The sequence below is a fragment of the Anarhichas minor genome, unplaced genomic scaffold (assembly GCF_050575085.1).
Source record: "Anarhichas minor isolate MPS153535 unplaced genomic scaffold, ASM5057508v1 ptg000014l, whole genome shotgun sequence".
Taxonomy (NCBI): Eukaryota; Metazoa; Chordata; class Actinopteri; order Perciformes; family Anarhichadidae; genus Anarhichas; species Anarhichas minor.
In genome coordinates this window covers 1,817,667-1,841,465 of record NW_027466460.1, presented here as the reverse complement: position 1 = coordinate 1,841,465, position 23,799 = coordinate 1,817,667, and the positions used below count along the sequence as shown (strand labels likewise).

General features: G+C 40.6%; 1 protein-coding gene across 1 annotated transcript in view; it reads left to right on the top strand.

Annotated features, from left to right (window-relative positions):
* Positions 1 to 20,449, top strand: part of sorcs1 (sortilin-related VPS10 domain containing receptor 1) — a 147,442-nt gene extending 126,993 nt beyond the window's left edge. The window contains exons 16-27 of the mRNA XM_076091047.1: positions 2,829 to 2,962; positions 4,656 to 4,769; positions 5,804 to 5,975; positions 7,069 to 7,255; positions 7,917 to 8,050; positions 9,747 to 9,870; positions 10,572 to 10,684; positions 13,298 to 13,432; positions 16,497 to 16,596; positions 17,567 to 17,672; positions 18,259 to 18,416; positions 20,388 to 20,449. Of these exons, the coding sequence (XP_075947162.1) occupies positions 2,829 to 2,962; positions 4,656 to 4,769; positions 5,804 to 5,975; positions 7,069 to 7,255; positions 7,917 to 8,050; positions 9,747 to 9,870; positions 10,572 to 10,684; positions 13,298 to 13,432; positions 16,497 to 16,596; positions 17,567 to 17,672; positions 18,259 to 18,416; positions 20,388 to 20,449 (1,539 nt within the window). The remainder of the gene's footprint in view (positions 1 to 2,828; positions 2,963 to 4,655; positions 4,770 to 5,803; positions 5,976 to 7,068; positions 7,256 to 7,916; positions 8,051 to 9,746; positions 9,871 to 10,571; positions 10,685 to 13,297; positions 13,433 to 16,496; positions 16,597 to 17,566; positions 17,673 to 18,258; positions 18,417 to 20,387) is intronic.
* The last annotated feature ends 3,350 nt before the right edge of the window (positions 20,450 to 23,799 follow it).

The window sequence follows — 23,799 nt, the reverse complement described above, 5'->3', positions numbered from 1 at the left end:
TCAGATGGAGGAGAATCTTCAAGTAGATTCACCTGTTTTATAAAGGCCTCTGTGTCGGCGAAAAGCTGCTGCCCGAGGCAACATATATATATATATATATATATCTATATATATATATATATATATCTATATATATATATATATCTATATATATCTATATATATATATCTATATATATATATATATATCTATATATATATATATATCTATATATATATATATATATCTATATATATATATATATCTATATATATATATATATATCTATATATATATATATAGATATATATATACATATAAATACAACTATGTTTTGTGGTTGTCCATGTACGTCCATCCGTCCAACCCATCTTAATGTGAATGTGAACATATTACCAGCTGTCTTATTATGCACATTAGTAGCACATTGGCTCTTTTAAATATAAAGTCTTTATGAATGCCTTTTTCTGCATGCATACTCTACAACCACTAGGCCATTAACTACGTTTTCCCTCAATAACCATCCTAATTACTGTTTATTGATAGGAAGTAAGGACGTCAAGTGCAATAGTGTCAAAATGACTTCCTAACTCAGAATATATTCCCCATTCTAAAGTGCACTCTTGCTCATAACTAATTCACTCGTAGTTTGACACTTACTAACCCACACAGGTTCCCTATTCACACTTAGTAAATCCATTATAGCACACAACTACTGCAATTAACACACACCATTCTTAATTAAGTGATGGAGGTCTAATTAAATGCATAGGCGCTAGTCAGCACACGTACAAATATCACCTTTATTATTGGGCCACTGAAGAGATATATCTATGAAAGGATTGTTTCAAGGTAATAGAACCTCAGTAGTAACCCATTTCTTAATCGTATCTCTCTACAGAGTTAGAAAGACACCACGTCTAGCTTTTTGTTTTGTTACATAAAAAGACAGAAAAGACCTATTCATATCTATTCAGTGACATCAAGGAACAATGACTATTCTTGTGCTACTACAATGTTAGAAGCCCCACACTGAGCAAAGCCAGCTGTTCTTATTCCTAGGGCGTCACATACTGGCGCTTTGTCATGCTGCTTGGTTTGATGACATACAAAGACCGAAAAAAAAAAAAAAAACACGGGACTTTAAAATGGGGGACCACTGTTCGTGTCTCGTGTGAAACGTATTACACGTTTATTTTTGTCAGTAACGTCAGTAATTAGTCGTGTGACTCGTTATGATCGTTGGTCCTGTGAGTCACCTGATTTGTCACTTGGTGGTCACGAGAGTCGTTAATCAGTGAAATTAAGGTCAACTGTGATCGTTTCCTCAACTCAAGTGGTTGTGTTGCTGAAACCGTACTTTCTGTGAAAATGTATTTTTATTTTGAAAGGACACCATTCATCGAACGAGAGTATATTGACACGCTGCCCCGAACCAAAATCAACGCTAGAGGGGTACTTGGTGCGTCAATCTGCGATACCATGGGGTAGTGACCAAATAGCAGTAGTTGAGGAGTTGGGATTGAGTGTGTTGAACCACACCAACAGCAAAAGCGTTGTGCTCTGCATGGGAGTTTTTGAGGGTTCTATACTGTCCACATAGAATCCTGACACTGTGGAAATTAAATAGTGCTCGAGGTAACATAAAGGGATTGATTTCAGACACAGTCTATGTGTCTAATGTCAGCAGTCTTAGCGTATAAATGCACTTCAATTACAAATCCTTAAAGAGGATTAAAGTGTGGACTTAATGTTTATTATTCCAAAATAACGTATCGATCCCTTCATGGAAAATGAAATCATCTAAAGTCTTCTCTGCCTCTTAAGGTTGGGTTGATACAGGCGTTAGATTGAGCTGGACATCCAGGCTGCAGCCTCAGGGTAATGTGTGATCACTGGCTGCTTTATCCTGCCAGCATAGTGAGTGGACTAAACCTGCACGTTTCTCGGTTCCCAGAGCACTTGTGCAGATTTTGCAGCCTTGTCTGCTGATGCTCTGAGTGAAGCGACTCTAAGCTCCCTGCATACATTAAACCTGCCCCAAAACTCCTCAACCTGGCTGGGGCTGACGCTGAGCCAGCGGGCCTTTATTCATGGCCCCGTTCTGTAATTGGTTGAGACGCCCATATGCTCAGAGCAGGCTGATGATCAAAACATACAGCATGGAAGATGAGAAGAGTCCAAGCCAATTACAGGCAGAACCTGCCTATATGTAGAGGTACTGCAGGTCCTGCAGGCTGCATGAATAAACTAAACACCACCTGAAAACAGAGGACATTGCTTGCGTTTATTAAAGACCACTGGGTAAGTTGAGGACATTTGCAGGAGCTGGTAGTCTATTCGCGGATACGGCCAGGTCTCTTAAGCATCTCACTACTGACACCTAATGCACAAAGACAGAATGTTCTGGCCATGAAAACAGAGCAGTAGTGTAGCATGGAGGATGCAGTGAAACAGTCTGGTCTCATCTTCCCATCTTGTTTGTAAACCAGCTGATTTTATATTCACTTTGTACGCATAGATTTAAGGTTAAAAATGGATTGGGTGCTGGCAGCTTTTCTTATTCGTTCATCTCAATGTCACCAAAAAAAAAAAAAAGAATCTCTAAAAAAGAACTCAAGCGGCACAATCTCCAGAGTGACACTCGCGATGCAGGAACAGTTGTTGAGTTTAGAACACCACACAGCACAAGGCCGTAAATATTCACTGAACGGGAATGCAAGGCAACGGTGCCTTTCACACACATGCTTGGTTGCATCGTGTGAATTATTAATAGTGGCAAGTTGCAAAAGCCGCTCATTTTTTTGAAACTCTCTCCTTCTGGTTTGCTCCTGAAATCGGGCCCACAGGGCGAGCCGTGCCTCATGGGGGTGAAAAGAATCTACCAGAAGCTGAAGCCCACGTCCAGGTGCGTTATGGGAAAGACGTACTCCGTGTCAATGACGTCGGGCCCCTGTGATTGTACAGAGGCTGACTTTGAATGGTGAGTATACTTTAATTTGTTTCCATCCCATATTCAGTTTCATTTGCATTACCTCTGTACTGTTGGGGAATGGTCAGGGTATCCTGGCCTCAGATTCCTCCATTTTTACCGTTCTTTTTTTAGTCCGTCTCTTGTGAGCCCCTAACTTTACAGTCGCTGTCTATAAATAAAACTTTGGAATGCTGTTACCATTAAAACTTCAAAGCAGAATGACTTTGTGAAGATTAAACTCAGACTTTCTTGGGGTTCTCTCACCAGCAGCTCCTGTCTGTGGCACCGAACATTGAGCCCCTAGATTCCTACTAAAGTTGTAAAGTAAAACCTCATGCTGCATTCCAGACCACTCGGAGGTCAGGATTTTTCCCTGTTGTAATTTTCAGCTTCTGAACCTCCAAGCGTTCCAAGTGCAGGACGCCAAACGTAAACAAAAGCCATGGCTGACCGCGACACATTGATGGTTCTTTGGCACAATAGAACTCTAAGCTGTGCAGCCTCCTCATTGTGCAGAGAAGATCAAATGAAGACATTGTTTACTGTGACCAGTTACCTAATAATATAGCGTCAGATTTTGACATTAATTTACATTCAGAAAAGCTTTTACTTTATACGAGTATGTATTAATTTAATAAGATAACGTTTAGTTGATTGTTTTAATGTGCACTGCCATTGTTGTGGAACTGCAATTTTGATTGGTGTTCAATTGTACTTTTACAGTAGTTAGCCGTAAATCTGATCTGTAAGAAATGTCTAAATCTGAGAAGTGTGTCGATTAAAAAAAAAACTAATTCACACACTTAATATAGATTATCTAATCTTACGTCTCTATACAAATCCTACTGTGAGCCCTGTGAGCAGTTTAAAGCCATCATTCCTCACGCACGTTGACACCTAGAGAGAACAAACAGTGTAATGAACACATTAGTTTGTTTATTCATTAACAGAAACTGGTCATTGATTTCACCTGAATACAAATGATAATTCACAGATGATTTGGTAGCTGCAGCCAGTGACTCTTTCTTTTACAAGTGCAGTTACGGAGAATACATTTTTTAACCCGCTTTCTTTGAGTCATCAGCAGTATTAATGTTGCTTTTCTTCTTGCTTTGGACCCAAATCTGCAGGTCTCTCGAGTAAGGCAGCTCTTGGAATAAGCACCATGAAACTATAAATCACCAAGCCTAATCGCTTTCATTAACAATCACAACACTTTTGCATCTGTGTGCATGTCGCATTAATTGGGGCAATTTGTCCCTATCATTTTGGGGACACAGCGCTGCTCTGCCTGATATAATTTGTAGGACAAAACAACTTGTGAGCTGTGTTTCGAAAGCACCGTTATAGATGCACAAAATAGTCGCTGTAACTTCTGTGATGATAAAATGACATTCATTTTACATGTCTTTTATCCCCACAATTCTGTATCAGAATAACAATATCCAATATGTCAGAAATACAAAGCGTTCGGATCTTTTTCAGCTTGGAATATTTTTTATTATCTTTTGATTGATTTGTCTGTCAGAATTATTGGTCATTTTAAAAGTACGTACTACACTCGAAATAGTGTTTCTCATTTTAGAATTGACTTTTCCAAACAGCCTCAGGAATATTTGGCATCTGTTTTGTCTTTCAGTGCTTCCTCCGTGCTTTCCGATTGGATAACTTTTTCTGTTTTTGTCTGCTCTGATCATTACAGTGATTATGGCTACGAGAGACGAACCAACGGCAAGTGCACCCCCGCCTTTTGGTTCCATCCATCAACGATGTCCAGGAGTTGCACCACAGGGATGACTTTCCTTAACAGCACCGGGTGAGCACAAGACGAGTGCAGACTACAATCAGCACACATATTCTCCAGAGTGACTCACAGGCTTTGGGTAAAATGCAATTGATTTGAATAGCTCTGGGTACATTCATTAGTTTCTTCAACAACGACAAGGACAGGCTGAAGATCATACCACATCACCCACAGTAGATCACATCACTACCAGTGGTTTAAGTATTGTTTGTTAGGCATGTTTGAAAAAGCTCTGAATGAAAGAGTATGCATCCTGTTCAGTGTAAGAATGTGCAACGTATGGTTTTCCTAGATTGAACTCTCTGACAAAACAAACTCACCTCAAAGTCAATGTTCAGGAGCTTTTGGTAATTTAAATTCTTCAGCCAACATGGTCAAGAAGTCCTTAAAGTGCTCAGAAAGAATGTGGCATTTGAACATCTGCAGTAGATAAAAAAAATACAACTGTGCAGACTCCACCTGCTCATGAAACCCATGAACGCCCCAGAGCTCTTCATTTCAACAGAATTAATTTGAAAATTCTTGGTTCATTTTAGTCACACTGGTCTCATTCAGCATTCATAGCAATACCTACGGAACAAATAATGCGTCGTAATTCATAGATATCCCACAAAAGTCTAAGGACAGCTAAAGCACACACAGGGTGGGAGGGACTGGAGGTGGATGGGTCAAACAAACAGCCAGGAGACCGCTGTTTGTTCCCTGTATGCAGCGAGAAGTCAATGTTGATTTGTTCGTCACGTAACGTTTATACTTCAGTAGTCATTTCAACACCAAATAACGATCTTTCTCTAAATCTAACTAAGTAGTTTTGTTGCCTAAATGAAACTGAGTTGCCTGTGAAGACGGAAGTTTATTTTGAAAAAAGACTGTATGAATGTAATGAGCTCGAATTGACACGTCTTGCATAAGACATCATCTGAGACACGATATAGAAATCTTTCGGCCTAACGTCAACACTGTAACCTTTGCACATTCTGTTGATAATATTTTAAATTAAAATGCAGCATTGCACCTAAAAGCTTCCTGTGTTTTTCCTCCTCCAGCTACAGGAAAGTGGTCTCTAATAACTGTACAGCTGGAGTCAGTGTGGAGTACACAGCCAGGAGGCAGCAGTGTCCTATCCAAGCACCCAAAGGTCTCCACCTGGTCACCAGAGAGGGAACGCTGACAGCCACACTGGGCACCAACGTCACCTTCCTTGTCTTTCTGGAGGAGGTAAGCTGCCAAGTAAATGTTATTATATTCACAATGTAAACATGAGTTTACAGTCTGAATTATCAGTATTTTCTACATGAACCAACATTAAGCAGTTTAAGTAAATATTTTAGAATGCAGTATTCCCTATTATTAGACTGTCTCATCCAAGCAACACATTCTAACACCAGAGGCACTTTACAATTGTTCATATAATGTTGCCTTTTGATAAATGTTATGTTCCATAAAGTTGTCTGAACCTCTTTTGTGCTCGGTGTTTTATGGGTAATGCATTTTTAAATGTAAAACTGAGCTGATAAATATGTGCTCTTCTTGCACCACTGACCATGGATGTATTAAGAGAGCAGGATACGGGGCCACCACTCACTCTTGCTGCTAATACGTCCCAGGGGCCACTCGTAGTATGGCAAAGAAACAATCTCCTGTGGCCCATAGAGCGTCCCCCCCCCCCCCCATAGGCCGCTATTATGAAAGAGAGGTCTTTAACACATTTGACAGGACAGCTCCAACTCTCTTTGAATTCTATTATTATTTTAATTCATGAAAGGTTTTGTATTTGTGAAGCGTTTCCATAATACCTGCGACTTTTTTAAAAGCAGTATCACAATGAGACTGTAAAATTGGTCAAAGTACAGAAATGAAATCCTAAAACATGATGCAAATAAAGAATGAGAAAAAAGAAAACAGATCATTAAATATGTCAGACTAAAATTCTTTGGAACGTCCTGTATAAATTATGAATCCTACTATGCCAAAGGCATGACCCTGCCCGAAAATGGATTTACAAGAAGGAGGTTCAACCCAATTATAAGGACGCACTCTGGCTCACAGGGAGCAGTAATTCAGCAATATCGCTAGAAACCCGCCCACATCCGTTGTACTTAAGAGACAGTAAAATATAGTAACATGAATGAAAGGTTTTTGACTGTAAACACCAGTTTTGACCGATCTGTCTAAAGTGCGATACATTATGATGAGCAGGACCACAGTGAAAGGACAAAGTGCTCCGTGTTAGTAGAGTGCAACACAACGAGTCACTCGGAACCTGAGTGACTCTGTGGGCAGATTCCCTGACAGTGTTTGTCCCGTGCAGGGCGACGGGGCGCGGACAAGCATCACGCTGGACTTCGGAGACGGCCACGCTCTGACCTACTCCAATGTGAGCTCCATTGAGGACGGGATCAAACACATCTACAAAGCTGTGGGAATCTACCGGGTGACTGCCACCGGGGAGAACATCCTCGGCTCAGAGACTGTCATGCTCTACCTGCACGTAACATGTGAGATACCGAGGAGTTTTCTAAGATTTGTATTATAAATGTGCATATGTAGTTATTGAGATAGGAGAATCTCCAATTTTTGCGCTCATGCTGTGGCTCTTTCTGCCTTCTACTTATTTTTTTATCGCATTCAGTAGAATTGCGACTGTCAGCTCGTACACAGTGTACCGCATTCTGTGCTTTATCTCTTCACAGAACATGCTCCCCTCCCATACCCACACAAACAAGTGAGATAGAACAAATCCCATTACACCTCCACTCAAGTCAGCTTATGCTTCACAGCCGCTCAGCCCACGGAAGCCACTGCAGACTCGTATGTAGCGGGGCTGACCACCCCTGGTGTATTCAGGGAGGTGACAGATGTAACGGAGCTGACTTATTGATCCGGGAGCGCCGTCGCCCCGTCCAATCTGTCAATCCTATGTGCCAGCTGAACAAATAGAGCCACCTTAGGCTCAAGAGTGCCACCAATGAAAGATAACACACATATGGCAGCCAACGGTCCCTATAAGGGACAGAATTCAGCCTCCCCACCCAACTATAAACCCACCTTTTTATTTGAAAAAATTAAATAAAAAGTTTTGTCCTTTTTTTTCTTTCCTGTTTTTGTACATTGGGATCACTCTGTAATGTATGTGTGTGTGTGTGTGTGTATGAGTAGGTCAGCTGGAGTACATCCATCTCTCAGCTCCCTTTGTGGCGGTGAGGAATAAGGAAGTGAACCTGACTGCTGTTCTGTGGCCCAGCCAAGTGGGAACGGTCACCTACATCTGGTGGATCGGAAATAACACAGAGGTACTGTACACTCAAGACTTTCCGTCTTCGCTCTGAGCTTTTTTCCCTTTGCCCGTTTGCAATTAAGCAGTTTGCTGACTCTTCTGCTCCAAAATGTGAAGGGTCATTATTTTGTTCAGCTATTTTTGAACATCCAGGTTGCAAACACTGTGGCCTTGTTAATCGGCACCAGAGAATGCTGACATATCAGAGACACAAAATGTAATTACTGATAGCCAGTGAAGTGTATCCCTCATTCCTTCTTACTCTAAACTCCTCTCACTAAGGTCAGAAGCTGCCAGGCAAAGCTGATTGATCACACATAGAGTTAAAGTGTGTTAATGGACCTTAATGGTATCTTGCCATGCAGATAGTTTTGGTTTTATGCGCACGGATTTTGAGATGTCTGCTTTTGAAACGTCTGCAGCCACAACAATAAAATGTAGGAAGTTTGTAGAATTTATTTTCTGCTCATCAAAACAGTGAAACATTATATTTTAAAGGTGCAATGATCTGGCTACATTCTCCGAACAGATAGAAGTCACCAGGTCACCTCTACTTCTGGCTCCATACCAGCTTCATTTACAGTTCTTTGTTAAAAAAATAAATAAAAAATACAACAACAGGGCAAGAATATGCAAAAATTATCCAAACTGCTGAAACTCTGGGAGCCAGTCAAAATATAATCTAGTTCACGATGTCCACCAGTATGTTTACTGTGTCAGCTGTACAATGTCCAATCATCTTCATGCAAGCAGTGTGGCCATTATAACCTGACTCTTCTCACTATTGTGATGTCATGCTCATGGCAATGGTGTTTTGCCACTGCAGCTCCCTCCACCACTCTTACCTTTTCCTTATTCGTCCGTTATGCTTTGTGCTATAATCAATAGCATACAGTTTTGCATAATTTGAATATCAACATTGACTATTGTTTCATTGATTTTTTGCCGTTGCAGAAAATCAGACAGCCGTGGCAATGTGGCAATGACAATATTTCTATTTATGATTTTGTTTATTTACAGTAGAGATCATGGTTTTATATTGGGCTCGGACCCAAAACTGCTTCCGTGGTTCCCGCTCGGTTGGGAATTTGACAGAAACTGAGGGTTCTTGTTGGGCCAGGCCTGATATGTAGGACTCCATCACTGCTCTTTATGTAATCAATAAACCAAAAGCATTACTGTAATATCTAATGCACTACTTCTAAACACAGTGAGATGATTGAGACACTAAAAACACTCAGCCTCCATCTCTCTGGTACAACAGGTGCACTATATGCTGGAAGCCATGTACAAATGCCACACTCTTACTATTTGCCTTCATAATTGTAGTTGTGTTAATGTGTTTGTTCAACACCATCAGCGGCCTTCCACAAGGACAGCCAGTTATGTCAGTTGGTAATAAAGCACGACATTATTAGCATCTTATAGCTATTTGAGGAACAAATGGAGACGTGAGTAATGGCAGGACGTCCACAGGGAACTCTCTGTGGGCCTCCACACTGTGTTCAGCACAGCACCGATTATTGCCAAGCTCGCAACATATGTTCGTGCATGTGTGAGTGCGTGCTTGTGAGTGTGTGCTCACGCCTCTGTATTGTGAATAACAGCAGTGTGAGACCAGCTAAGGGTCCCTCACCCAAACCCCCCAGACTCTCACTCTCTTCCTCTCCCCTACCTTCTCTACCTGTCTTGTCTCTTTCTCCCCCCAGCAGCCAGTAATCACCCTAGAGGGTAGTGTGGCGTGCACGTTCTCCCGGGAAGGCATCAGTACAGTCACTGTGCAGGTGTCTGCAGGGAATACTATTCTGCAGGACAGAAAAAACATCGCTGTCCACGGTGAGCCAACTCTGAGACTCCATCACTGGGATTCTCTGTACACACAAGATAGCTCATCACATCAGACTGATGTCACTGTCATCGTTATTAAAGGATAGTTCTGCTTTGTAATAACCGGGGTCTCATTGTTGTTGTATATATTGGTAATATCGTACTTCTCAAGTGGCACCACTTTCTAATGAGTCAGCTTTTTAGAAAGGGTTGTTCTCATGATAAAAAGTTTCTTATGAATGGCTTATAAATATTGTATAAAGTATAGTAAATAATTATTTAGTAAGTTTGACTTATTGTTTACTTGATTATACTTGTTATCCTCTGCCATAAAATATTAGCACTTATCACAAAAGCACAGTAGCACTTTTAGAGCTTGGCTCAGTGAAGCCCCGCCCATTTTAAATGGCTGTTTTTCTTTCATGTAGAGATGCAGCGATCATATAGATAGTCTAATATGGATAACCTGCTGGCTTGTTAACATGTCTGGTGGTCGGATCTCTCATGCTTGTTGTAACGTTGGCTACGTTGTATCAGTGTCACTGTGGCCATTACATGAGATCTGAAATGAAACATTGAAAATGAGACTCAAGTTGCAATAAATAATCAATCGATTTTGATGCACATGAGCTGAATCTCAAGGCTGAACTGCATTTATTGACAAATGAAAAGTAAAAGCGGCTCACACACGTTTACTGCTCTGCCTGCAGAATATTTCCGCTCTCATCTGCTTGCCTTTTCATCAAACCTGGACGACCACAACCCTGATGTTGCAGAATGGAGGCTGGATGTGAGCCGAGTCATCAAGAACTCTCTGATCCAGGTAAAGCTCGCTCAGGTCTTTTCATAGAAACCTTTGCTTTACTCTGGTAAACGCTGTCGGTGCTTGACTGGACCTCTGACGTTCTATTAGCGCAGCGTGACCTCTCTGAGGCTTTGAGACATCTTTCTGACTTTTATGATGATAAATGACAAGGCAAGAAGGAGGAGAGGTGGGAAATACAGTACAAGAGCACGCTGATTGCAGTGGCTCACACACACTCTGTGTGAGTTCAGGGCCATGTGGTAACAAGGTTGTGGATGTTGTGTGCAGGAGAATAAATGTCAGTATGTGCCTAATGTGTTCTCCACTGACCTGAAAGGACGCTCAGAGCGACCTGTCAAATGTTAGACGTGATTCAAACCCACGCATGCTATGTCAGATACAGATTTCGCCTCATTAACTTTGTTTTTTTACCACATCCTCGAAACGTCGGCGCTCTTCTGATTCCTAGCAGAAAGCAATCTGGGCCCTTGCATCATATTTTCACACTTTTTGATGCCGCAAAATCAAAATCGATGCCAAAAATAAACCCGGCTGTTCTGTCTTCAGTGAACATGTCTGTTTTGTTATTTGTTACTCACATCATTTTTTCCATGACATCCCCAGCCTGGAAGGCAGAACACACACACACACACACACACAGAAAACTTCCAGTTGATAATATAATGTGATACCTTACCACAGTCACTGCAGCACAGCCATGAGAGCTGGGACAACAACCAGAGGCTCTGGCAAGAATCGGAGAAAATAATGAGTAAATGACATGCTGTCTGTTTGTCGTACAGTCACAGCAGACTGAGTAGAGCATCAACATGTATGCATCAAGCTACAAAGTGCAGCTGCATAATGCTGCGAGTAACGTGTCTGAATATGGTTGGTGTGGTTTAAATGTGTTGACGTTATAGTTACCGTACAAATTACGTTTCGAGGGAAAACTGATTTTCTCCTGGAATACAGTTGAAGTTTAAACATGAGGTTAATGTTGTAAATTGAAAGACAACTACAAGTAAAACATCACAGTCTGGCAAAAAATAAGCACTTTGTTATGTCATTTAAGTTACAGTCATGAATTAAATGAAGTCTATGTTGACGTTTCACACGGAACACTAACAGTCTCCTGGGTTAAAGTCCATTCGACCCATCAACCAAGCTGACCTCCCTGTGTGGACTATGATTAGAAACCTATTTGTGATACGTCAAAAACAAAACTAGTCGGGCAGAAAATACGTTTAATGACGACGCCGTTATGCTTTATAGGAATATATTTCCTGGAGACCAGGCTGCTGGTGCCTGGGTGGATTATGAGATGGTGAACACATGGGCACAGACACATGGAAGCCCTCAGCCCATGTGCTCAGTATGGGAAGATTTATGTCAATTAATCAAACAGATTGCAAATTATTTTTCTTTCTTTTCATAATAACTGAAGTTATAGAGAAATAAATAATGTTGTTTGTAATAACAGCACAGTATGTAACAGTAAACGGATGATGCACTAACACTCTATAATCATCTTTAGTTTCCTTCATAGACAATTCGGTAACACTTTATAATAACTACACACTATGAAGCATTAGTTAAGTAGGAGTAAACACTTAATTCATCATTTATAAAGCATTGTTCATACATTAATAATTCATTAGTATACAATTTATAACCATTATGAATGTTTTATTGTTGATTAATAAGCTCGTCTATTATGTGTTTCATGATTGTGTTTTCATACTTTGTAAATGAAGTATTATATATATTACAAACCAATTATTAAGGAGTTGTAGATGATTGATAACATAATTTATAAAGTGTTAGTAAATGATTAATAACGTATTTAGATGTACATTATTCATGGATTTATATATAATGATTTAGATATGCACTAATGGTTAGGGACTATGTTAATATATGCTTTATAAACGCTTATTAATACTGCAATTCATGATTAATTCAGGTAGTTACTAATCATTAGTAAAGTGTTTTGTGTGACCACATCTAAAGTGAGGACTATTTATGCATTACAAAGCATTTATAAATGACATTGAAAGGCCAGCACTGCCTCAAAACCCACAAAAGTCTCAGTTATCTTCTCAACAGAAAAGGCAAATAGACACAACACAAAGTGATCAAGAACATATCAATATGTATTACAAGATGCTAACAATGTACTCTTAAATACAAACCTCTCAGCCGTTCATAAAAAACAAACAAAGACATTCTCCTTCAGAAGAACATGGCTGTGGAAAGGTCCCACAGACAAAGACTCTTCAAATGTATTTCTAATACATGTCTCTTGTTTAATAATATAACAAAACTAAGTCTGTTTAATCTAAAATAGGCTACTTGAAATTATTCCAAGGGACATACAAGAGGGGCTCCCTGGTAAATAGTATTTTGAGAACCTTTAAACAAAAGAAATTATACAAAACTTTGTCTAAATAAATTACAGTCTGAAATTGGCAAAACTGTAATTGAAGAACTATCTCATGTAAGAACTCCAGTACAGACAAGCATGAATCTAAGAAAGCATTCCATGGCAGACGGCAGTTTTCCATTCTCAGTGCTGGATGAATGGATGAACTCTCTTCTTCTTTTTCTTTCCGTCTTCTTCCCCTCCAGGCCACAGGCATAGCAGAGGACCAGCTTCTGGTCTCCATCCTCCCAGGTTTACCCACTGCAGCAGAGTTCTTTCTTCTTCCTGACAAACAGTTAACTGAGGGGAAAGCAGAGAAGAGCTCTGCTCATTTAGATCAGGTGAGACAACAACTCTGTCTGCTGCTGTGTGTGTGCAACAGTCTTTTCCTTTTCCCAGCCCGAGACACTATTTGTGTAGGTGGAAGGATTTCACCTTGTTATCCTCATTGTAATTCTACCATAACACTATGCACAAATGCACTTGCCCTTTCTCTGTCTTTGTGAATCACGGGTTGATCCTCTTTTCCAGCAGCAGCTTTGCCAGTAATTGCTCTCTGAAATATAATCCCAAATTTAAGTTCCTCCTTCCTCCAGCAGGTGTCAGTATCGATCTATTGCATGTATAAGCATGTCCAGGTCTTTCAAAGAGGCTAATTCGAGAATACGCCTGAGGAATCTCTGCAATAGACTCATCAATAAGCCTGACAAGTATTAACAAGTTATCAGGGGGAACGGCTTTTAAACTCCCTCAAGTCACATCCTGTGGGGTGTTGGGGTGGGAGGGGGAGGGGGAGGGGGAGGGGGAGGCGGGCCGAAGTCCCGAGCCTAAAGAGCCAGACAAAGAACTGTTCATGGTTGATTGGTTCACTAAATCACCGGCGTATCAAGATGGACCGAATTAGCTCTGAGCCTCGCTAATAGATAATGACGGATAACAGCGTTGGATCTGCTTTCCGTGGGAAGAATTCCACGGGCATGTGTAGAGAAGGAAACTGGGAAGGAAATCAATCAGATTTTCCTCTTCCCTCCCCGCTCACACCTGGTTGATCGCCTGGAAAGATCCTCTCTCCTACAAGCCAGCAATAAATCCTCATTCAAGGTTGGCATGTTAAAGTGTAGAGCGCGCCCTGCTTATTAGAATGTATAATAGATTTACTGACCCTGGTATAGTGGGAAAAACGAATTAGTCATAGCATAGTCTAAATTTAAACTGCTAAGAAATATAGAGGGGAGGATGAAGCACTACAGAAATTAGTCATATCGCTATTAATTTGGCAAATGAAGCAGATGAGATAAATGAAGCCTCTGCAGAGGAAAAACTGGGATCTGCAGAGAGAAAATTGAGTATTTTGTTTAGCTTTATGTCTTATATATGCAGCTCCATATATTTTTTTTGAGAGCAGATGAAAACAGAGAAAGGACCGTTTCATGGTATTAGAGTATCATTGAAAAAGAGGCACATTTCATTTGTAGATTGAATAAGGACTACTGCCTCTGGATAGAGATTTATAAAAGAAAGGATCTGTGTGCAGGGAAATAGATTATGACTCTGGGTCAGGGTAATCTGCCCGATTTATATCAAAGTTAGATGTTCTCAGGCCAAAGGGTTACTTGCCAGTCTGGAAAGCAGAGATCAAGTGAGGCTTCGTCCTATGCATTATGCAGCACAGTGGAAAGGTCCCACAGACAGACTCTTACGTAAACAGGAAAGCACAGATGGGCTTGTTGGCAGAGCAGTGCTGTTTTTTTTGGATTACAGGCACTTACAAATAATACAGTTGAATACAACCTTTATAATGTTCAGTGTTTAATAAAGTGCATCATAGGGGTCATTTGTGTGCTATGATATACTTCAGCCATTGCTGCTGAGGGTTGATATATAACCCCTTTACCACTTTCTCTTGTCTTGTGTCTGTTGTGCGTAATGTTGTCATGATTTGGTAATTTCTTTTAGAACTGAAAGCTGCAATAGCCGATATTTTCATATTAACAACAGATCAAATAAATGTGTAATGTGAAAGGTGTCATTTATAGGAGCAAAGCAGCAACCTCCAGGTCTGAGGAAAAAAGCGAAAATGATGCAGTTCCATAAATGGCGACTTGAGGCTGGCTTCAAAAGCGAGTTATTCCCCCATAGACCTCGATGTTAAAATGAACTTTACAGCAGAAATAAACATGTTCCCAATCTGTAGGCGGAGTGGATTTTTATACAACTTTCCTGTTGAATTTTATTAAAGCTTATAGTTACGCATAATTAAGGGTGTGTTCGCTTTGACGGGCATGTCCCTACCACAGCGTTGCTCAGCATTTAGTTGTACTAAAAGACACTCTGAGGAATTGGCTGTTCACTTTTGCTGGATTGTGTTTTAAGACTTTTTTGAAGCATTTGTTTTTCAATAGGCAAAATTAGCATCCCGATTTATACCACACTTCAAAGCAATAGTCCACCAACCAATAGGTGATGCCATGGTGCAACTGTGTCCACTTTTATATACACTCTATGATAGTAACACACCCACAGATGATCATCCCCCAACTTGTATTCCCCCTCAGAACTAAATCATTTTTTAGCTCCTTTTAGCTCATTGTTTTGGTTTCCTGGCCCACAAATATATTTCTTAGCAGTTTCCAGGTGCAACAGGCAAAAAAACATAATTATATATATACATTACCTACCCAGCACCACACTGCAGATAAACAAAATGACCTAGCAGCTAAGGAATATAGGGGAGCATTTAGCTGCTCAGCCAGATTCTTCTTGAAGGACTTGGTAGCAAAACGGAAACACGACTTCAAATAAAACTAACACTGCTCTGTATGTGTGGGTTTGTAAATCAGCAACTTTACACATCCACTTTCCTAACTTCTTGGCCTTATCAACTAAATGAGGGGAAAATATGTCAATGTTGTCTTAAAAGCTTGTTGCGCTGGACCCAAGTAAAGCTTTAATCGGACTCAGTTGTGTATCTCAGTACCCGACCTGTTTTGGCTTGTGATCCCTTGAAATTATGATTTATGCAGCTTCCTCCGTTACCTTGACTTGAGCGAACAAAGTTTTTTTCATGATGTGCTTCTGCTCATTTGTCTACCGTCTGTGCTTGTCAATCATTCACCGACTGACTAGGCAGACATTTAAACTAGAACACCTTCGGAAGTGCTGTCAAGGGCAAGTGATATTTGGACTCAATTATTTTTCAGTCTGACATTAAGAACATTGTCTGAATCTATGTAAGATTGATCAAGACAACAAACCAATTTGCTCTGTAATGTCGGAACAGAGTTATTAAATGACGAGTTGAAACCAAAGCTGGATGAGACTGAGGTTTGATGATCTTGGTAATGACTTTGCTCAATGATAACATTCGTTTTTTTCTACAAATAACACTATTTTGTTTCTCAACAGCTCTCTGAGGTTCTGCTCAGCTCCTTAAATCAAAACCTTGTCCAGTTCACGTTGCGGCCAGGGGTCCAAGTCACCGTGTACGCAGCACACCTATCAGCAGGTAAACAAACAGAGCTGCCTGTGTATGTTTAGAGCTGCCCAGCAGGGCCTTTGTAGTTCATGTAGTAAGAGGGACAGGATATAAAGCATGCAGACTATCAGGAGACCTAAATACAGTGGCCTATGGAAGCCCATTGGGGACCTTATTCAAATGAAACTTTTACACTTGAAAAGGAAAATGTAGTTTCACAATAGAATTATAATGTTCCACATGGGTTATTTGAGTAAAACTTTTCAAATGAAAATGAAATAATCTCATTTTCATTTTCACATTCCAAATGGCCGTTCTATGACCATATTCACATGACAAGAGACATGAGTCAAACCCACATTGGACACTATTCAATCGTCAATTTGAAATTTGAAAATTAAAATGGAATAACTATGTGGCCTAGTTTTCTGTTATCGAGCCACCATGAATATCAAAGTGCAATTTTCTAACCATTTGAAAATAAAAATGAAAACATTTGACATTACATTTTCAAAGACTTAACCTGCTCTCAAATGGATTATTGCATTTTCATTAAAACATTCACTCAAACAACATATACATATGTGGATAATTAGGATGCTATTGTTGAAATACATTATCATTTTAACAGAGTCCTTTATGGGCTTCCATAGTGGACAATCAGGTATATTATTCTTTTTGCTGCCCCCGTCAACTAATATCCCTGTGTCTGATTGGCTCCCACCATGTAGCTACACAGAGACATTCAGAGAGTGAGCATCGTTACAAGTATGTGTGCCTCTTCCTATTGGGGATGCTGCTACTGTCCTAAAGAGGCTTATAAGATAAAGAGTAAGAAAAGTCCATAATACTGTATTTTAAAATGATTCATCTATGATTTCAATAGGTGTAAATGATCCTGTTGACTGCTTATTGCATGATTCAGCTGGGTGGAAATACAGGCTGTGTTGATGTGTTGTATTGCTTACACTCTGTGGCTCTTGTCTTCCTGTCTCTGCAGCGCCTCTAGTGGACACCAGCGAGAACCACAGTGGCTCTGCCATGCTAATGCTGTTATCAGTGGTGGTTTTGGGTTTAGCTGTATTTGTCATCTACAAGTTCAAGAGGTAAGGTGTTCATGAAATGTCATGTGTGTATAGTCGTCACGCTGTATGTGATAGGGAGATGGTGAAAGGTGCCACAGCGTCCTGACAGCTCGGTAAACAAAAGCTGCCTGTGAGGCTTATAGCTGCCTGTCAAACATCTTCAACAGGCAAACCCAGCGCTCCTCAGTGGAGAATTGGCTTTGGGAATCCTGTGGAGATTCTTTTGTCAGGTCATTCTTTGCAAAAGAAATGTCAGTCAGCATTCAGCTGCTATCAATAATAAGCCCTTTAAACGTGGGCAGTTGACCTTTCTGAAATGTTAAATTATGTCCAAGGTGCAGTTTCAAGGGAAAAGGGCATGAAGGATCATGAAGATGTACGGAGACAATATAAAACGTCAGCCGTTCAGACCTTATCACATTTAGTACTTGTGTAAATACTTATTTGCATGCATATGTTCTTAATCATATCATCAGAAGTTACAAACAAGTTGAGTAAATAATGTTGTGTGGTTGCAGATGGCTCCTGGTTGTTGTGTCTTTGCTCTCTTTGTCTTAGTTAGGGTGCTGTCTTTATCCCTTTGTCTCACTGTAAATCTTTCCTCAAGGAAGATCCCAGGCCTCAACGTCTATGCGCAGATGCAGAACGAAAAAGAACAAGAAATGATGAGTCCAGCTAATCCAACAGAGGGCACACCCAGTTCACAGCGGGACTTGGTGCATTCTTTGGAGATTCTGGACACAGAGTTTAACTCACGGCCCATAGGTAGATATCCACTCTGGGTCGACTCTGATCGGTCACTGGCGTTTCCATTTTGTTTCCTCCATTGCTTATTTCATACCATTGTGTTTGTTGTTTCATGAGACTCATCCTGTGCTTTTTGTTGTGTGTTTCTCAGAAGTGAAATGGTCCGGTCAAGGGGTGAACGACAGCTAAGCAAAAATGAGTATGATGATAAAAACAGCTGCTTCTCCAATGATCCCCTCAGTTCTGTCACCCTTTAGATCACCTGAGAATACAGATGAGTGACAAATTCAAGAAAAATCAAAGTCTAAGACGTTTGCTCAAAAGTCTCCCACAGCTGTGCCGCTGGGTTGAAATCTAGTGCTGTACAGGCATCGTACATGATTCATCATTTTCATATTCATCAAAGCATTTAGTAAACCTGTGTGCCCTGTGTGGAAACATTAGCATTTGATTTATCTGTGTCTTCCCTGATTTATTCCGGTTCTTCCTGTAATTTGTCACACACCTGTGTTATTCTCATATAGTGTTTGATTGTGATGACCTAACATGATGTTGTTACCCCAAACTCATTCATGAATTTATAACTACAGTCTTTTTTTCAGGGGGACATAAACGGTGCTATATTTCTGTGGCACTATGAATATGAACATTTAGGGATTGACGTTGACTGATACTGTTCTTAGGACATATTCACATTCTATGTCCTGTTTCACAAAAATGAGACTCTGCACATTTTGAGAGCTAATGTTAGTTAGTGTTAGCTGGTAGATACTGCTGTGTAACTTACATTAAAATGATTTAAAAGTATCTTGATTTAAAATGTCTGAACACCTTCAAACGTCTGCATTGCAGTAAATAAACTACGGCCTGTTGTAGTTGACTTAGAGTTATATCAGGGACCTTTCCATAGTCAGTGCGTTAACTACTGTAGATGGCGGACGACACGCCCCCAGTTTAGACAAACGGCCACTAGTACCGACACAGGAGTTAAGCAATATACTGTTGTGGACAGGGCCAGCAGCAAAACAAAGACCCACCTAAAAACAATCAATATCTATTGTGGCGACGGTGGCTAAGTGGAGAGCAGGGCCGTCCTTCAATCAGAGGATCGGCGGTTCGATCTCCGGCTCCGCTGGTCGCATGTCGATGTGTCCTTGAGCAAGACACTTAACCCCAAAATTGCTCCCGTAGCTGTGCCTACGGTGTATGGATAGAATCTGAATTGTAAGTCGCTTTGGATAAAAGCGTCTGCTAAATGACTGTGATGTAATGTATTGTGTTCAGTGTACACTACTTGCCAGCATTAAGAGGCAGACAGAAAAAGTTAGCTGACAGGGATTCAGGTACCCAAGACTTCCTCTTCCACGCGATGGCCATTATTTACCATCCGATTACCAACTTGCAACGAGAGAATGCCGTTGGCATTGAGAGACAATGTCTCACTCAATAAAAAGCAACATTTTCATCACACAGACTGTTTCCTTGCATGCAACCAAAGTCTGCTCCAACGTACTGGTCAATACTTATCAGAACACAAACAGAAACCAGAACGCTTCCAATACCAAAACCTTGCCCTGGTGCCTAGAGATTAGCAGGTAACTGGTAAACATGGTGGAGCTTAAAGCAACTACAGAGCCAGATATTGTACTGTGGTTGAGACCAAAACAGAACTAAAAAGGAGAATAAATGTTGGACTTACATTGATTGAGTTTCCAAAAACACAACTCCAACTGAATACTAATGTTGCGCCATGTTTGCCGGATGTCTAAACTGTTTGCTAACATGTTTTCCTTAAGACATAATGTCAGATGTTGTGTTTTTTTCGGCTTGTTCTGCTGCCCCACATGGCCAAAAATCAATGAATTCATGAATGCATATTTAAAGTTTCACCTACTGTAATGCGACTGGCCAAACGTTCCATATTTATTCAGCTACTAGTACAACATATCCTCTGACACCTGTTTCTTTCTCTGTCCTGTTTATCCCCAGGATGTATGAAACCTCATGTACATGTGAAATTCTCTACAGAACTCCCCACGTACATCGTCTAAACTTTGGATTGGATTACCACTCCAGCTGCGTCATGGATATATATTTTTTTTTTCATTTGGGACACAATGGTTTTGAGCTTTATACCTGTGCATGTTGGACCTTGCTGACACATACTGTGCTCTGTTCAAACCAGAAGAAACTGTGTACAGGTTATAATTGTCTTTCAACATATGATAGGAACCCATACAAGTCAGATACATAATTCAGAGGGAGCAACCAGCATGATCTAGAGAGGGTAAAAAATGAAATAAGTAACACTGTTTTGGTTTTGCTTACATATCCGAGATTGGTTTGCTGTTGTATGAAGCTAACAGCAGTAGTGTATTATATATTCATATGAATATACTTTCATGAAGTATGTTATTGAAGTGAATTACACATTTATTTTGTAAATCATGAATGTCTATGTTATAAATTTGTGTACTTTAATAACAAGTGTCATACTAAACAGAAATGTTGTTATAAAATGTGAATAGGGTACTTCAAAGCTTTTGGTCCATTGTCTCTTGGAACGCTGATTAATGGCACAATACACATTTTCTACTGAAACATTTTCCTTTTTTCCAGATTTTAATTTATTAACAAAAATACAGGGTTTGGTTTTCTGCATAAATTGAACCTTTGCTGTTAATCCAATGCTTCTGGTACTATTCATGATACATACCAGTTTGTAAAATGTGTTGTGCTTTAGAATAAGTGACCGCTCGATGCTACGATGCTACACTGCACCTTCAGGCTGCAAGTGATCGAATACAAGCATTTACACTTTTTCGGAATAGAGGAAGAAACAGGAGGTAACAGGAGGACTATCTCAAAAAGAAAAGTATTCCAAAGTGGTTCGCAGCCTCACCCCCGATCAAAGCCAATATCCCTACTGGAGGCGGAGTACAATTTATCAAAGCTCTGATTCACGATAGCAGATGGAATGAGATACAACCACTTTGTGAGAGAATCCAAAGAGCATGGCGGCGAGAAAGAGAGAGAGGCGCTAAGAGAGATGGAAGAGTGCTTATTGGGGCCAAGATGCATTCAGAGTGTTCTATCGGACAGAATAAGAAGAGGTTGCACTCTTGAATACTTAATGTGGCCAGTCAAGCTCAAGGCTGGTTAAGGTTGGTGACACATTTAGGCTAATGTCCCGACCCGCTCTCGAGTAGCACCCATCTTCATCCCAACTCATTATATCACACTGTAGGAGCAGGAGAACTAGAGCGCAGATGCTACCAGGCTACACAGATGGTTAGCTTGTTCGGAGGACTGTCAAGCCCCGTGGTACTGTGTGTGCGAAATCTGACAGATGTAAATGCCTGATTGATGCCTTTCAAATCTTCAGAGGCAACCTTTCCGGATTAGTTTTCCCTCTTTTTATTCTGTGGAGATGTGGGAATACAGGGAGAGTGTGGTTTTGTCAACTATGGATGCGCTTTTCTACGATTGTTCAGTGGTGGCTGTACAGAAATGCTCATAATAAATATACCCACAATACAATCAGTAGAGAATGTAACTGTGGTCTGTACTGAGGAGCGATGATTAGACACTTGCCCGCAACACACACTGGCTGCTTTGCATAGCGTTGCTTCATTTGGTCCACTGAACACGATGCCAAGTGAGGAGTAGTTTACAGCGATTGAATTCAGACGGGACGCAAGTGAAACATAAGATGTTGAGGGATATTAGGGGAGGCAGGACTGGCCAGTAATGAAGGAATATGTAGGGGTCACAAGTTCAAAAAGGAATCCAGTTGGCGGTATTCATTGGTAGCTCTGCAGTGAAAATATCTGCCAAGAACATCATTATTCCGAACCCTGGGATTGCTCCTTAGATGGATTTAAGATTGCCAGTATGAGGTAATGTTTCTCACACAAAGTCACGTAAACGTATGATGTAAGTGGAAGGTTGCTTACTGTACAAGATTGGACTACCAACCAGGCAATTTGGGATTTGGCCCTGAGCCTTGGGGGGACTCGAGGACGCCAGGTTTATATGTATGAATTAGTTTGCGATAATCAATTTATTTCAATATGAGTTTATTACTACTGTGTGTACCACTAATATTCATTATCAATTTAAATGACAAGGAAGTGTGTAGGATTAGGGGGATACATTGAAATAAATAGATTATAATATTCATATCTAAAATCTGTGTGTAATCACCTGAAACTAAGAATTGCTGTGTCTTCGTAGCTTAGAATGAGTCCTTCATATCTACAGTATATAAGGAGCGGGTCCTCACGTCTGCCATGTTTCACCGCCATGTTTTTACAGTAGCACAGTATGGACAAACCAAACACTGGCTCTAGAGAGGGCCTTTCATGTTTTTACATAACCTGAAGGCCACCGTAGTTCTCCGACATGCTTGGAAAAGGGGGTTGAGCGCACACTCCTTTAAGGCCATGTTTGCATCATTACCAATTGGAAGGCCCCATCTTGTACATTTTTTGATTTTAGGATGTATTATGCTACATGGAACATTTTCAAGTTGCCACCAACTAATTACTGACTACAGAGTAGGTTACTCAAGTCCTGGTTACTTATTTACACAACGTTCAAGTCGGGTGTGTCACGCTGAAGGATTGGATGTCATACAATTGCTGCTCTTCTGGTCTGTTGATGTGCATCAGTGCTAAGAAGTAGGATGATGGCGTATCCTGGCAGTGTGCTCACACGTAAAGATACAAACAGCCTCAAGCTTGATTTATTATTTTTTTCTTGAGCATGTAGGTTTCTCAGCGCTCAGCGCTCGTTGACTTCAGGGAAGTGAGGAAGAGTTCGGTTGTAAAGTTAGTAGGTCCAGCATCCAGCGCTGCGGACAACATGTTTGACTCAGTCCGCAGAGCCCCGAAGCCCCGCCCCCACTGCTTAACATCGCTTGTTAGCTCAAAGTTTATTGATATGTCACGTTGCACCAACTTCAGTGCTGCACGTCCTTGGGCCCCCAGCAATACACCGCCAAATGCAAAGTAGATCAGATGAATGCTTCTCAAGACATACAGCAGGCACACACACTCTCACTGACACACACAGACGTTAAGTTGTGCTATACAGAGTACGTTTGAGTCTTTGAGTGGTTGTGGACAGTGCCATTGGGACACTGTAAACAGCCTGTCTCAATTTCAGAGGTTAGTATTTTTTGGATGATACATTTCAATTTAAAATGAAGCGTTTATATTTCACAGCTGCATGCGAAGATGATTTTGGTAACAACTCTGGCATCCGTCTTCATTTCCACTGTAGCTGTATATGTTCCATCTGAAATTGCAGGACAGACTTTGCACTCAGCTATGAAGTGATGTATCTTGTTCCATTGCATGGTGTAAAAGGGTTATTTAACATACTGGAGGTGATTTAT